Source organism: Empidonax traillii, unplaced genomic scaffold (assembly GCF_003031625.1).
Source record: "Empidonax traillii isolate 1590-97213 ecotype Southwest subspecies unplaced genomic scaffold, ASM303162v1 scaffold591:size1139884, whole genome shotgun sequence".
Lineage (NCBI taxonomy): Eukaryota > Metazoa > Chordata > Aves > Passeriformes > Tyrannidae > Empidonax > Empidonax traillii.
This window is the reverse complement of record NW_020955784.1, coordinates 245,250-259,078: the sequence shown is the minus strand read 5'-3', so window position 1 is coordinate 259,078 and position 13,829 is coordinate 245,250. Positions and strand designations below refer to the sequence as shown.

Here is a 13,829-nt window from a genome sequence, read left to right as displayed (position 1 = left end):
ACAGAAAACCTAAGAAAGTGGAACTTGAATGCCATGTTTTCCTTGGCATTTCCTGCTGGTTATTTTAGGTTTCAGAATAATATGATCATATAATGGCTTTTGAAAGGACCTGCAAAGATTGTCTAGCTCCAACCTCTCTGACATCTTCTGCTCAACCAAGTTGCTCAAAGTCCCATCCAACCCAGCCTTGAACACTTCTAGGGATGGGACATCCACAGCTTCGCCAGGCAACCTGTGCCAGTGCCTCACCATCCTCATCATAAAAACTGTCTTCCTTATATCCAACCTAAACCTGTCTGTCTCCCTAACCATACTGGCTTTCATCCAGGCTCCCAGCTTTGAGCAGGGGAACCCAGTGGCTCACCCTACACTTACCTGAGACAATTACGGCTGCTGTGGAACTACCATCTTCACCTTCTCTTTGCTTTCCTCACCTCTACCTGGGCATTTGCAGGGTCCAGACTTTTCCTCCCGATTTCCAGTGGCCAGGCAGTCCAGGGAAGCTGAGCTCCTGTGGCTGGGCAGAGGCAGGGAGCAAGGCATGGAGAGGAGGGGTCATTTTAAAGAGCACCCGAGCGCAGGCTCCGGTCTCCTTTGCTCACTGTGACAGCAAAGTATCTCACTGGAAACCACAAGCTGGGGCTTACCAAGTGGCCTCTGACCTTTCTCTCTCTTTCTTACCACAATTCCTTGCTTTTTGTGTTTGCATTTTCCAAGGAAGACGGATTTTTACTGACAGCTTCTTGGACAGCTCTGGGACAACATTTTTCTGAGGAGGGTAAGGGGTTTTTAACTCCTTGGTTTGCTAGTGCTTAGAGGGTAACGTTTAAAGGTGGGGGGGGAGGTTGATTGGTTGAAGGCATTGTTTTGGGATCCCAAGTGATATTTGGCATGAGTTGTTCTAATCTAAAGGAAATTAGATGAAAGCAAATAGAAAACCAAATCACCCGTGGCTTTCAAAGTTAGGTAACCTGGTTTTATTATAGGATCATTTTATTTGTTTCACTGGACTTGCATATCCTGTCACTTTTAGTGCTTGTACTATAAACTGGCTGATGAAATTTCTGGTGATGAAAAAGTGTTTTTCAAGAAAAAACTTTGGATAGTAAGCATTTCTGAACAGAGCTTAAAATGCCATGTCTTTAAATGAGTTCTGCAATGATGCAATGAGGCAATAAACCTTAAGTGTTCCATGAATTAAAAATTTTAAGTTATGGGTCTCTAAAAATACTTAGAACAACAAGATATGACTGCCAGCGTTAAAGTTGTGGCTATCAATATGCAAAGCTAAAATTCTGTGTAGAGCGTACAAAGATGTCCAGAAGTTTTGTTTTCCTTTTTTTTTATGCAAACAAATACACACAACACTTGCAACATCATAGGGTTTTTGCAACAAAAGCTGTGTTGAACAACTAAGTATACTAAAACACTAGCTATACCTTCAACTGAACCTGTCTTAAAATGGCAAGCTGCTGGGAGGTTGCTATTCTGGGACATGACTCTGATAGGTCTCAACAGATGCAGCTCCTGGAATGCAGCCGGAGCAGGGGGAGCCGGGCAGCAGCTGACCCCTGTGCTGGCACACTGACATATCAGGGATCGCAGCTCACGTCAGCACAGGCTGACACTGACACTTTGGGCACACATGGCTTTCTCCCTTGCCTGCTCTGCACATGGTCATCACCCAGCAGCAGCAGCAAAAAACTCCTGGTGCTCACAGGCAGCAACCATTCCTTTCTAAAATTAAATTATCATTTTGTTACATGCTATGTGCTTAGGGAAGAATTGATGTGCTGAGATTCTAGACTGAGATATTACTGAAGTCTTTTTATTAAGTTATCTACAATAAAACTGTGATTTGATTTATAATTAATTAGCATTTCTTCATGTTCTGGTTTTTATGACTACAAGGATCACAAAGAAAATTAACATGTGTAAATTGTTTTTAAATCAGTGGATATACTGGCGATAAATGCTATATTTGAATCTATTTGAATCCTGATCTCCACAATTCTGTTTAAACTGTGTTACTGAAGATCAGTGCTTTCCTTTGAGTATATTTGCACATATATATATTTGTTTGAAGCAAATCCTAAGAACTGGAACTTGCCTAGAGTTGATATATATAATTTAAATATGTGTTCTAACAAAACTGTGTAGGACTGATTCTTACCTTAACACGTACAGAACTTGTTTAAAGCAACACATCCCAACTGAGATTGCATGACATTTTTTTCAGATAAAAATCTTCTCCCTGAAACTCCACAAAATCCTAAAAGTAGGGTTATAGATTTTGAATTACTGATGCTGAAAAGCAAGCTAAGTGTGCTATGTCTGGAAAGTATTTGCATGTCTGACATGGAAAATGGAATATCATTAGTCTGTAAAATCAAAAGTTCCAAAAACCTGGAAGCAGTTTGGAGCAGATCCTAAATCTAAAATCAATATGACATCATACTAAAATCCACTTTCTCTTCATGTCTTGTCTTGCTTTTTTTTTGTCTTCAAGAATTTCTCCCAGTCTTAATATTTCCCAGTCAAGTTCTGAATTGCCTGTAAGTCTGTACTAGCCCCGGAGTAAGGATGAACAAAGTTGGGGCCCCATATTTTTCCTATTCTTCAAGCTAATGAATTCGGGTCTAGAACCTGGCTAATTTAAATACTTATTTACAAAACTTTACACTCTGGCAAACTCATTTAGAGAATTTAACTCTTTGAATGTGGTGATAACAGGTGAATGTTAATTTATGGCCCTGTTATTTAAAAAAAAAAAAAAAAAAGAATTACTGAATCACTTGTAGATGCATTCTTCATAATTTAAGCCTTGATTGTTAACTATAAACAGCCACACTACAATCTAGAACAGAGTAATAGTTCTTAGGAAGATAGATTATCCTCTGTGTTTGGTTTTGTGGCATAAGTATGTATTGACAAAGGTTAGATTTGTTGCATAACCACATAGCTATTAAATTTCACAACTGTGGTGTAGCTCTAAACGTTTTAATTTTATTTTTAGCAAGCTCTTGGCTGTAATATTTCATTGCAGTCATGGCCCCTAAGAAGAAGAATGTGAAAAAGAACAAAGCAGATATCAATGAAACGACTATCATTGTGGAAGATGGCCCCCTCAGTAAACTAAATGGCTTGAATGGACTCTTAGAAGGAGGAAATGGTTTCAACTGCATCTCATCTGAAGTTTCGGACCCATCATATTGCCCAAATCTCTTGGAAGGTCTAAGTAGAATGAGACAAGAAAATTTTCTGTGTGACTTGACTATCAATACCAAAACCAAATCCTTCAGTGTTCATAAGGTGGTGATGGCTTCAAGCAGTGAATATTTCCACAACATTTTAAAGAAAGATCCATCCACTCAAAGAGTGGACCTCAATGATGTGTCCCCACTGGGTCTAGCTACTGTTATCACCTATGCTTACTCTGGAAAACTTACTCTCTCACTTTATACAATAGGTAGTATTATTTCCACAGCAATTTATCTACAGATTCACACCCTTGTAAAGATGTGCTGTGATTTTCTAGTCCAAGAAATCAGTGTTGAGAACTGTATGTACATTGCTAATATTGCAGAAACATATGGACTAAAAACAACCAAGGAAGCAGCACACAAATTTATTAGAGACAACTTCATTGAATTTTCAGAAACTGATCAGTTCCTAAAACTTACTTTTGATCAGATTAATGAACTTCTTGCAGATGATGACTTGCAGTTGCCTTCTGAAATTGTTGCATTCCAGATTGCAATAAAATGGCTGGAATTTGACCAAAAAAGAGTAAAGTTTGCTGCCAATCTCTTAAGTAACATCCGTTTTGGTACCATCTCAGCCCAAGACCTTGTCAATTATGTGCAAACTGTGCCAAGAATGATGCAAGATGCGGACTGCCATAAGCTCCTAGTGGATGCCATGAACTATCACTTGCTTCCCTATCACCAGAATACACTTCAGTCCAGAAGAACAAGGATCCGTGGAGGTTTCAGAGTCTTAGTTACTGTTGGGGGACGCCCTGCTCTAACAGAGAAGTCTCTCAGCAGAGACATCTTATACAGAGATCCTGAAAATGGATGGAAGAAGCTAAGTGAAATGCCTGCTAAAAGTTTTAATCAGTGCGTCACAGTGATGGATGGATTTCTTTATGTGGCTGGTGGGGAAGACCAGAATGATGCCAGGAACCAAGCCAAGCATGCGGTCAGCAATTTCTGCAGGTAACTGGTCATTTGTTTAAAAGGGATGGAGGTATCTATTCCACAGAAGGCAGGCAGATAGACTAAGCTGGTTTGTATCACGTAACATGAACCACTTGGACAAAGAGAAAGGGGATGGTGTGGGGGAAGTATAGATGCTATTCTAAATTAAATTCTGAATGAACAGAAATATGCAACTGGAGTTATGCAAAAAACTCCACCATGGTTGCACATGCACAATCGGAAGTAAGGAAAACCTCAGAAAACTTACTCCAAGTAGAGGAAAGAAATAGGAACATAAATAGGAAGTCCTCAGATGTTCTAAGGTACCATTAAAATGCACCAAATCCGACAAGGTGAAAGTTTTCAAATTTTTAAAACTTTAGATGTCTCACAGAAAGTTCTGAAAAACACCCTTTAGGTATTACAATCTTCACATTCTATGCACCATCTGCTGTATTTTCAACAGCTCTTATACTGCATTTCATATCCCTTAGCTTTTTTTTATTATCAGGAGTTTAGAAACAGCACCATTGCTTGAGGACTGTATTTCTCTTTTACAGTGTACTCCAAATAACACCTCACTTCTGAAATATTGCAGTTCCTATCTACAGCCATCGGAGGACTGCACCGATGGTAGCAAGGTCAGAAGAGTGCATAATATGCAATAGTCATATGGGTGGTACTAGTTTTTAAATAGTTCAACCTGAAAGCTGACAGCACATAGCAGGTTGAAGGAAAGGCTGGAGGTAAGAAAACTCAGCTTTTTATCTACTAGTAGACTATGAACGTACAGTGGCAATACACAACCACTGTCCTACCAGTGGTTCCTTTTCTGCTTCCAGAAGAAGGAACAGTCAATTTCTCCTGAGGACGTCCACCAACATACAAAGTTAATGAATGAGGAACCTTCTCTAGATCATTTTTATCGTGTAATCTACTTAGAAAAATATATCGCATAAAAGAGATTATGCTGCTACTCTCCTGACCTGCTGCCCTTAAGCTGTGCCTCACATTCTCAAAGGAGCTGTGCCCAGTGCACACCTTGATTGTGAAGAGGAGGTGGGGGAATCCTCATTGTACATGGCTGAATGGATTCTGCTGCTTGTTGCGCCATTAACCTTGAGCACATCAAGTCACATCAGTATGTCTGTGGACCTGAAGATGACAATGCTGAATGACAGTTCACAATTAGTATTTACTTTCCCATAATCTTTTTCTCATGTGATTCTCTGATCCCCTTAGCATGCAACAGGAGGAGCGTGTGCGTCTACTAACGCACCTCACTCAACATCTTCAAGAGTCATAATTTGACATTTCCTGTTTCAAAATTCCTTAAATATCAAGGACAAATTATTTTAGATAGGAATGTTTTTAGAAAGCACAGATGCTCTTTCCACATAAACCTCACTCCATATGAGTGGCAGGGAAAGCATACTCACCATCTAGAAAGTACTAGGTAAAAATCACCAACTAATGTTTTTTAAAACTCTTTGAGTAAATTTAGACATCTTTGCTGTAGGTGTAAATTGCAAAACAAATTTTAAAATTTCTATTGTATCTTGAAAGTATCTCTTCCCGGTATTCCATTGAGACTATTGTACAAAGTCAAATTACATAAGAATCAGATTTACTTCATTGAAATAATAGTTTTGAATGGCACAAACAGATTTTTCTCCAATCAAAACCTGAATTTACTTGGAAATTTAACCAGGAATATGAGTTTCATTACACTGACTTTTCATAGGCTAAATAACGAACTAAAATTTCAGCAATTTTGCTCTTGCAGCAGCAGTGACACGGAAATCCTGTACAGTTTAGCAGAGCAGTATGTGAGACTGTTACCCTCTTTTTAATGCTTTCAGATATGATCCTCGTTTCAACAGCTGGATTCACTTGGCAAACATGAATCAGCGGCGCACCCATTTTAGCCTGAACGTGTTCAATGGCCTCCTTTTTGCCGTGGGTGGTCGCAACTCTGAGGGGTGCCTCTCCTCAGTCGAATGCTATGTGCCTGCAACTAACCAGTGGCAGATGAAGGCCCCGCTGGAGGTGCCCAGGTGCTGCCATGCCAGCGCCGTGGTGGATGGTCAGATCCTGGTCACGGGAGGCTACATCAGTAATGCTTACTCTCGCTCAGTGTGCATGTACGACCCCAGCAAAGACAGCTGGCAGGATAAGGCCAGCCTCAGCACCCCAAGGGGCTGGCACTGTGCAGTGTCCCTTCTGGAGAGGGTCTATGTCATGGGCGGGTCTCAGCTGGGGGGGCGAGCCGAGAGGGTCGATGTTCTCCCTGTGGAGTGTTACAGTCCTTACACGGGGCAATGGAATTACGTGGCACCACTTCAAACCGGAGTTAGTACGGCTGGTGCCTCCACCCTTAATGGGAAAATTTACTTAGTGGGTGGCTGGAATGAAATAGAGAAAAAGTACAAGAAATGCATTCAGTGCTATAACCCAGATCTCAACGAATGGACAGAGGAAGATGAGCTGCCTGAGGCCACTGTGGGCGTATCCTGTTGTACAATATCCATGCCCAACACCAAGACAAGGGAGTCCAGGGCCAGCTCAGTCTCTTCTGTCCCAGTTAGTATTTAAAGACAGGTCTAACCAGCAATAAGTTAAAAATGTTTACCTGCACAGCAGTATAATTAACCCTTTAAGTAGAATTTTTGTGCTTATATGGAAAAAAAATAATTGGCTTTGCAAACATTTAACAGTGCAAACTGGCCAGTTTTCATGAACTTTAGTACGGATGGTGAGAAACAGCACATTAAGAATAAGGTCAATTTTCTTAGCCTGAAGAGAGAGTTAACCCATAGCTGCAGGATTTCATTCTCTTCTTGACTTTGCCATTGACTTACTCTACTGTCTGTGGTGTGTCATTTCATTTTTTTTATGCCTTGGTTTGGTTACCTGTAAAATTAAGACACACTTGCTGTAGAAGATTGTTATGAGGCTTTTTAATGCTAAGCTTTAAATGCTTTCAGAACCCAAAATGAAAGTCAAATATGACTAGTAATAAATCTCAACATAGACCAGAAATTGTCATAAAATTCAACAGTTTTGTTCTTTTCTAACTTTTTTTTTTTTTTTTTTTTTTTTTTTTTTTTTTTTTTTTTTTTTTTTTTTTTTTTTTTTTTTTTTTTTTTTTTTTTNAAACAGAAGGGGAAAAAGGCAAACCAAAAATATAGCAGATAGCATGTGCACACTTTCCTTTTGGGGCAGTGGTATTTACAAAAAAATTCTCAAGGCATTTTCTGCTTCAGAAGTTAGAAAGAGAACCTCATCTTCTGCCATGAAACCCTTTAATTCCTATATCAAATGCGGTGACGTGGTTTTCAAGACATGAATTCACAAAATACCTTAACTCTCTGTAAGCGCTTTGGGCCAGCCTCCAGGGCTACCCTGGGTGCCAGATGGCTCTCCCAACCTCTGTGTATACCAAGGAGCACACCACCACCCCATCCTCCTCCTCATGCCAGGGAGACACCCCTGTCGTTGCAGGCGGGAGGCACAAAGGCCAGTCTGTATGACTCCTCCTGTTCCTGCTCTTCCCATCTGTGTAGAACTGCATGTCTGGGTTATCTTCTCATCTGAGAAGGTCCTCACCAGTGCAAGGAGCTGGGGACTGCTGCAAGGGCAAAACATGAAAGTTGAGTTCATGCCAGGAGACACCAGAGGCTCATGGCATCTGAATATGGAGAAAAAGCCCAGAGCAAACTTTCCTAGTATTATTCCAGCAAATAACCGGTGGAGTGAGGAACAAGGATATGATAAAGACTTCAGGATCTGCCTTTAAGAGTAGGACATGTGTGTGTGGAAAACAGTGAATCATGGGAAAACTTACCTTAACAGGAACAAAGAGATACCTTAACACCTTTCTTACCAGGTGTAGGCACAGCACCCAAAGTAACCTTCTCCTGGACGTACCATTATGTATGTCCTTCTGAAGCCTTCCTTACAGCCCTTTTTATGGAGATTTTATTCATGTTATTCCAAAGGCTAGACTAACACTCTATGTGTTGAAGTCTATGAATTTTTCCTAAGCAGAGTGGAGTCTTTAGTCAACTTGGATTACCTTCCAAGAACTTTTCTTCCTGACTTCAGCATGAACTGGGAGAATTAAGCAGGAAATCTAATCCCATTCCCATAGCCAAAAGGATATGCAACCCATCATGTCCTCTGAGGGTTTGATACCAAAGGACTGCTGTCAGCACAAAATTTCTACATCCTTCTGTTTGGGGAGGAAATAGGGAATACAAGAAATTAATATGATTTATTATAACCAAAAGGGCAGCAGGTCACTCACCTTAACCAATTTACAGAGGCTTCATGTGCAATTTCCTCAGATTATCATTGACACTTCCAGGCTCCAGTGCCAATGAGAAGCCATGCTCTTAGCAACATTTATGAGACAGACAAATTTATATCTCATTTGCAGAAGGGGAACACTAGAAAATTGCCAGTAAGTGCAGATGTTGTCAAGGCAAACATTTTCAGCACCCACGCTCTACTTTTGTAGCTTTGTTAAAGCTGCATATTGAGCATCAGTGTGAGCATGAAATGGTATTGGAGATGAAGTAATTCACTCTATTGTTTGGGAGTAAACTCCATGGTAGTCAGTCCTGTTTTCCAGTTTTAACTTAGAGTTCATGTGTGCAACCTGACAACACGATTTTAAATCTCAAAATATATTTTTAAGTGCTGCATGTTATTAGAATATACAGCATTGCAATGACTTGTGATCAGAGTAGCACTGTCATATAGTTTTGATTAATTTAATTACCATACAGTTGTTCCTTTATCCTGCTTAACTCAAATTAATAACAATTGAAATCAACAGTCTCAGAACAAAACATGGAAGTCTTTAACTAGGCAAGATTACTTTGTTTTAAGTATGGAAATTCTGTTCTTGCTCAGTCCAGTCACCAGAAGTTTCTCCTGGAGGAGAGCAAAATTTCTCTTTTCCCAAAGTCATGATCATATGTTCCACATGAATATATTTAGGAAGCTCTCTAGAAATAACCATCTGCTGCAATAATTTTTTTGTACAATACTAATATTGGATGAAATTGTTTATCTGTCCAGTCCAATGGAGACACCTGTACACGTATCCAATTATAACTGTGTACACAGTGTAGTTACTTAATTTTTCTAAGGTAGCCAGAGATCGTATTTAGGAATTAAAAAAACAACTACTCTGGCCTCAGACACATGTTGGATGAAGTTGTCATATGCAAGGGTCTCTTTTTCTCTTCAGGAATTCAATCCCAAAATGCTATGAATAGTCAGATGTTGCTGCATGCTTTCCTATTTGTGAGCAAACACTTCCTGTACATCGACAACCATTTTGGTTTTGAGTAGAAAGTTATTTGTGAATGATGGGCTAAGTGCAATGAAACTACTTTCTTACTACTTAAAGGGTTAAAAACTTTGGGGGCCAAATCCTTTTCATCTTACTCACAAAAAAGGTTCCATTGATTTCAGTGGGACTATTGAATAAGATGTACAGGATTTTGAACTCTTGGCTAAATTCTGGCAGAATAGTAGATAAAGATGCCTGCTAAAACTGTCATACCCAGAAGGAAGACTGTTCCTCTGCCTCCACTGCCCTTCACCATAACAAATCCATGAAGGCGTTTCCTTAGGACAGGAGCCAAATACCAATGGCCACGTGTTCCTTCTGTAGCACAAGTTGGGTACGTACTTCAGGATAAAACGTTATTGTTATCAGTATGACACTTCAGGGTGGCTTTATATTATTTCTCTCTAAACATCTGTTTAGGCTTCAACTGCACATTGAGCCAGAATTTGGCCCTTAATATGTGACACTATTAGCTGGACTTAATATTATGTTGATCATAGCATGTACTGAGCTATATGTGACATTTTTATGTATGATCGTGTTTTGTTAGAACTGTGAAAATTATTTGTATGTTGTGTTTTATGGGACAGTGTTCTTTCATTGTCCAGTACCGCATTTTCAATCTCCTGATGTTTAAAACCAACATGTCAGTTGAACTCAAAATATTGTATATCCCAAAAAGAAGTTTTAAAATACAGTTCAGGAAGTACTGTATACAGTGATATTAAGTAGAGAAGAGGACTTCTAACTGTATGAGATGTAGACTGTTAAAACACTACAGGAATCTTCTTTATTGACATACTAGTAGGAGGGAAAAAAATATAAGCTGTTATCCTCAAAATTCTTTATAAAATGCCCATGCATTTTATAGTCAACATCTGTGCTTCAAATTAAAATCTGAAAAATAAGCTTTCTTCAGTCTGTGAGTGAAGCAGTTTGCTAAGGTTTGTTTTCTTGTTTATTCATGATTGTTTAGGTGCATGGGAGAGTGTGTTACAAGGTTGTGAGGGAGGAACTTACTGTTATAAAGTTGTGCTGAAAGGAAGATGAATTGTTTAGTTCTTGAGATGAGATCATGATTGTTTAATCTCTTCTTAAGGTTAACCTGCAAGATCAGCTGTGGATTATTCAAGAGTCCAGTAAACTTAAATGCCAACTTCTAGCTGGTCAAAGAGGGAAGCAGACAAAATTAGCATCAACCAAACCAAATGTTCAAAAGTGCTTTGTGTTGAGATTTTTCATTGACAGTTTTTGTAGGAAAAAGTATGTGATAAATCAAATGACTGAGTAAGACCATGTCTTATATTATCCTGAAACCTAGATTAGTTTATCTCATGGTTGTAACTCTTCCCAACCCATGCTGTTTTTTAGGGGGAGATTTTCCCTAGTAGCAGCTGGGTTTGGTAATTCTCGTTGCAAACCCAGCAGTCACACAAATAGTTTTATGAGCATGCATACCTTCTTGAATTCAGTGGGACTTCTGCTACATACAGTTATTCTCATGGATTTATATTTGGAAAATTAAAATACAAGAACTAAATTGATAAGACAAATATCAGTGTTAGTTACAGCCAACATGAATGTATTAGACTGATCCTCAACATGACCATTCACTTACCATGCTGGCACATGACACTTTTTTGAGACTCAATTACCCCATAAGGATATTATTTCCTGGGGAATTGTCACTCAATGAAATCCTATGTATGCTCCAAGGATTTTTGTGCGACACGCAGGATGGGAGATGCATGAGGCTCCAGTCACTAGAAAGGGGAAGATGGATAACAGTCAATAGAGTAAGATTTTGTTACCAGTTCTCAAGGAGGTTTGAGAAAAATGTGCTGGAAATAAGCACCTACTTCAACACATAGCTTTCTATAAGCAGCTTTGCTTATGTTACTCCATAACTGAGATTTTTCTAATGAAAAGCAAGGCTCAATTTTCAATTGCCCATAACTGTAGTTCTCAGTTGAACTCAATTTTCAATCCATTTTAACCCGTTTACCCAGTCTGGGAGATCTTGTTCCAAGTCTGGATCCATTCACTTAGAGAATGCAATTAAAGCCAATAGTTAGTCCTACTATAGTTCCTTGAGCTTTTTGCAATTAATCTTCTCATCTTTTTGCGTAAATACTCAAAAATATTGTAATGCACAAATTTATACTTTGATTCCTCCGTGCAAGAGGAAGATCTCTTGTCCCTATTAGTTTCTCTTTTCTTATCCGTAACTGAGTGACTAACAGCATACCAAAGAAGATGCACACATGTGAACAGCACATGAAAGCTCATCTGTGAGTCTGATTTTAAAAATCTCATTGCTGTGAGATTTGGCCATCATCTATTGGTGGCCACAATAAAGAAAAGGACACGCTGTGAAATGCCTGCTGAAAAAAAAAAAAAAAAAAAGGAGTGAAAAATAAGTTACTGGTGCTCATTTGCAAGTGTGACACTGCTCAGAGTTCTGTTCCCAGGAATTTCCTTAAGAATAAAGAAAAATAGATGCAATTCTACATAGCTGGTATGAGAGATTTGGTTATTGCCAGATGAGTTTTGCTATGCAAAAGACATACTTGTCTCAATGAAAATTTTCAATAACAATATAGGTAATCAATAAACTTATATGGAATACGTAGTCAATTTCTGTTGGTAGAATGGGAACACGCACACTTAGATACAATGGATGTTATGCTAGTTGCAGCCTTGGCAGTGTTTTTGTCATCAAGAAGAAATATTAACTTATTTGTATAAAACATTTTCCTGGTTTGTAAGTGCTAGACATATTGCTTATACAGAAGGGTTTTCTAACTGTACACTTTAAGGATGGACTGTGATAACACAAGGGAACATATTTCAACAGAAAAAAATCTGTAAGTGTAATGTGAGAATGTTACTACTTAAAAATTAAAATGTGTAGTGCAGCAGCTGTGGATATGAGGAAAACGGCATGTTGGTATTTTTCATTGTGTGCTTTAAATAAAGCTGGTGACACGTGGTGCAAACAAATTATTCATATTGTAAAGTCAGTTGGAAACTGCGAGACTGTCTTTCTGACGAATGCCTGGTTGCAGTTGAAATATGCTTTGTTTTCTGAGCCCCGGGCTGATCCTTGCTTTCATATCAGCCGACTGGAATGTTTGTTACACCCGGACTGTCAAACCACCTTCACAATAAGCTGCATAGTGTGACACTGGAGCCATTTTTATCTTTTCCATTTCATTACAAGGACAACAACTTGCTTTTTAACAATGAATTTCACAGTCTTTTGTTGTAATCAAAATGCCTAACAAGAAGTGATGATAAATCAAATGTCTGATTAGTAACTGAACATGTTTTCATTTGGATTGTATGAGGAACAGTATCAAAAATAAAAATATCTAAATTCCAAGGAAAAAAAATAGTCTGAATTCTGAAGAGCAATTAAGTTGAGCCACAGGTGAGAGGATCTGAGATGTCAAAAATCATTCCCTGTGTTTTAACACCAAGGGCTTGGTTCACAGTGTGATTTTGTAGATTTGGCAGATGTCACAACCTGAAGGGTTACCCAACCTGCAGATGTGCAAAGATCATGACTGTGGGTTCCTAGGATTCTGTCATACACAAGGATGCAAAGGCTTTGTCCTCTAAAATGTTCTACTTTATTGCATATTACCACAAAAATCACTGTTAGCAAATATACTGGTAGTTAATAAAGCTAATATAATGATTAATAAAATCAATATGAGTGAATATATGTCAAGCTACTAAAAATTATTATCAGCAATCAGTAATACCGTATCAATTAATAGTATGGTGTCAAACAATAATATCTTCAAGCAGTGTGGTAGTACAACCAATGATAACAACAACCAAGCAGGTATATTCCATTACAATTACTATAACTTATCACCAGTGAAGAAAATTTATCAGCAATAGTATAATAGTATATATAAGTAATATATATTACATTTACATAAAGAAAATTAGACAGACTTAAGAAGAAGCCAAACCATCTCAAGAGGGAGGAACAAACTGATCCTGGAGGGGACACCCAACCAAAGAGGGGAAGTACAGATGCAAGCAGTAAGAGAAAAGACAGAGTCTCCCTTCCAGACAGATTCCCTGACACAGAGTCTGGAGTCAGTCCGCATCCCCAGTGAGAGTCCAAGAGCTTGTGGACACTTCATGTGGGATTCAGCTGGGAAGTTCTCAGAGACTCCATTTTGGATAAAAATCAAGTCCTTTTTATAACAAAGGGACTTATGTGTAGATCCTACTTTGAGCAG

General features: G+C 38.8%; 1 protein-coding gene across 1 annotated transcript; it reads left to right on the top strand.

Moving 5' to 3' along the window:
• The first annotated feature begins 576 nt into the window (after nt 1–576).
• KLHL31 (kelch like family member 31) lies at nt 577–6,936 on the top strand. The gene is made up of 3 exons (XM_027898306.1): nt 577–778; nt 3,017–4,220; nt 6,065–6,936. Exons 2-3 carry the CDS (start codon nt 3,049–3,051, stop codon nt 6,795–6,797), a joined length of 1,905 nt encoding a protein of 634 aa, XP_027754107.1. The 5' UTR covers nt 577–778; nt 3,017–3,048; the 3' UTR covers nt 6,798–6,936.
• Nucleotides 6,937–13,829: the final 6,893 nt, after the last annotated feature.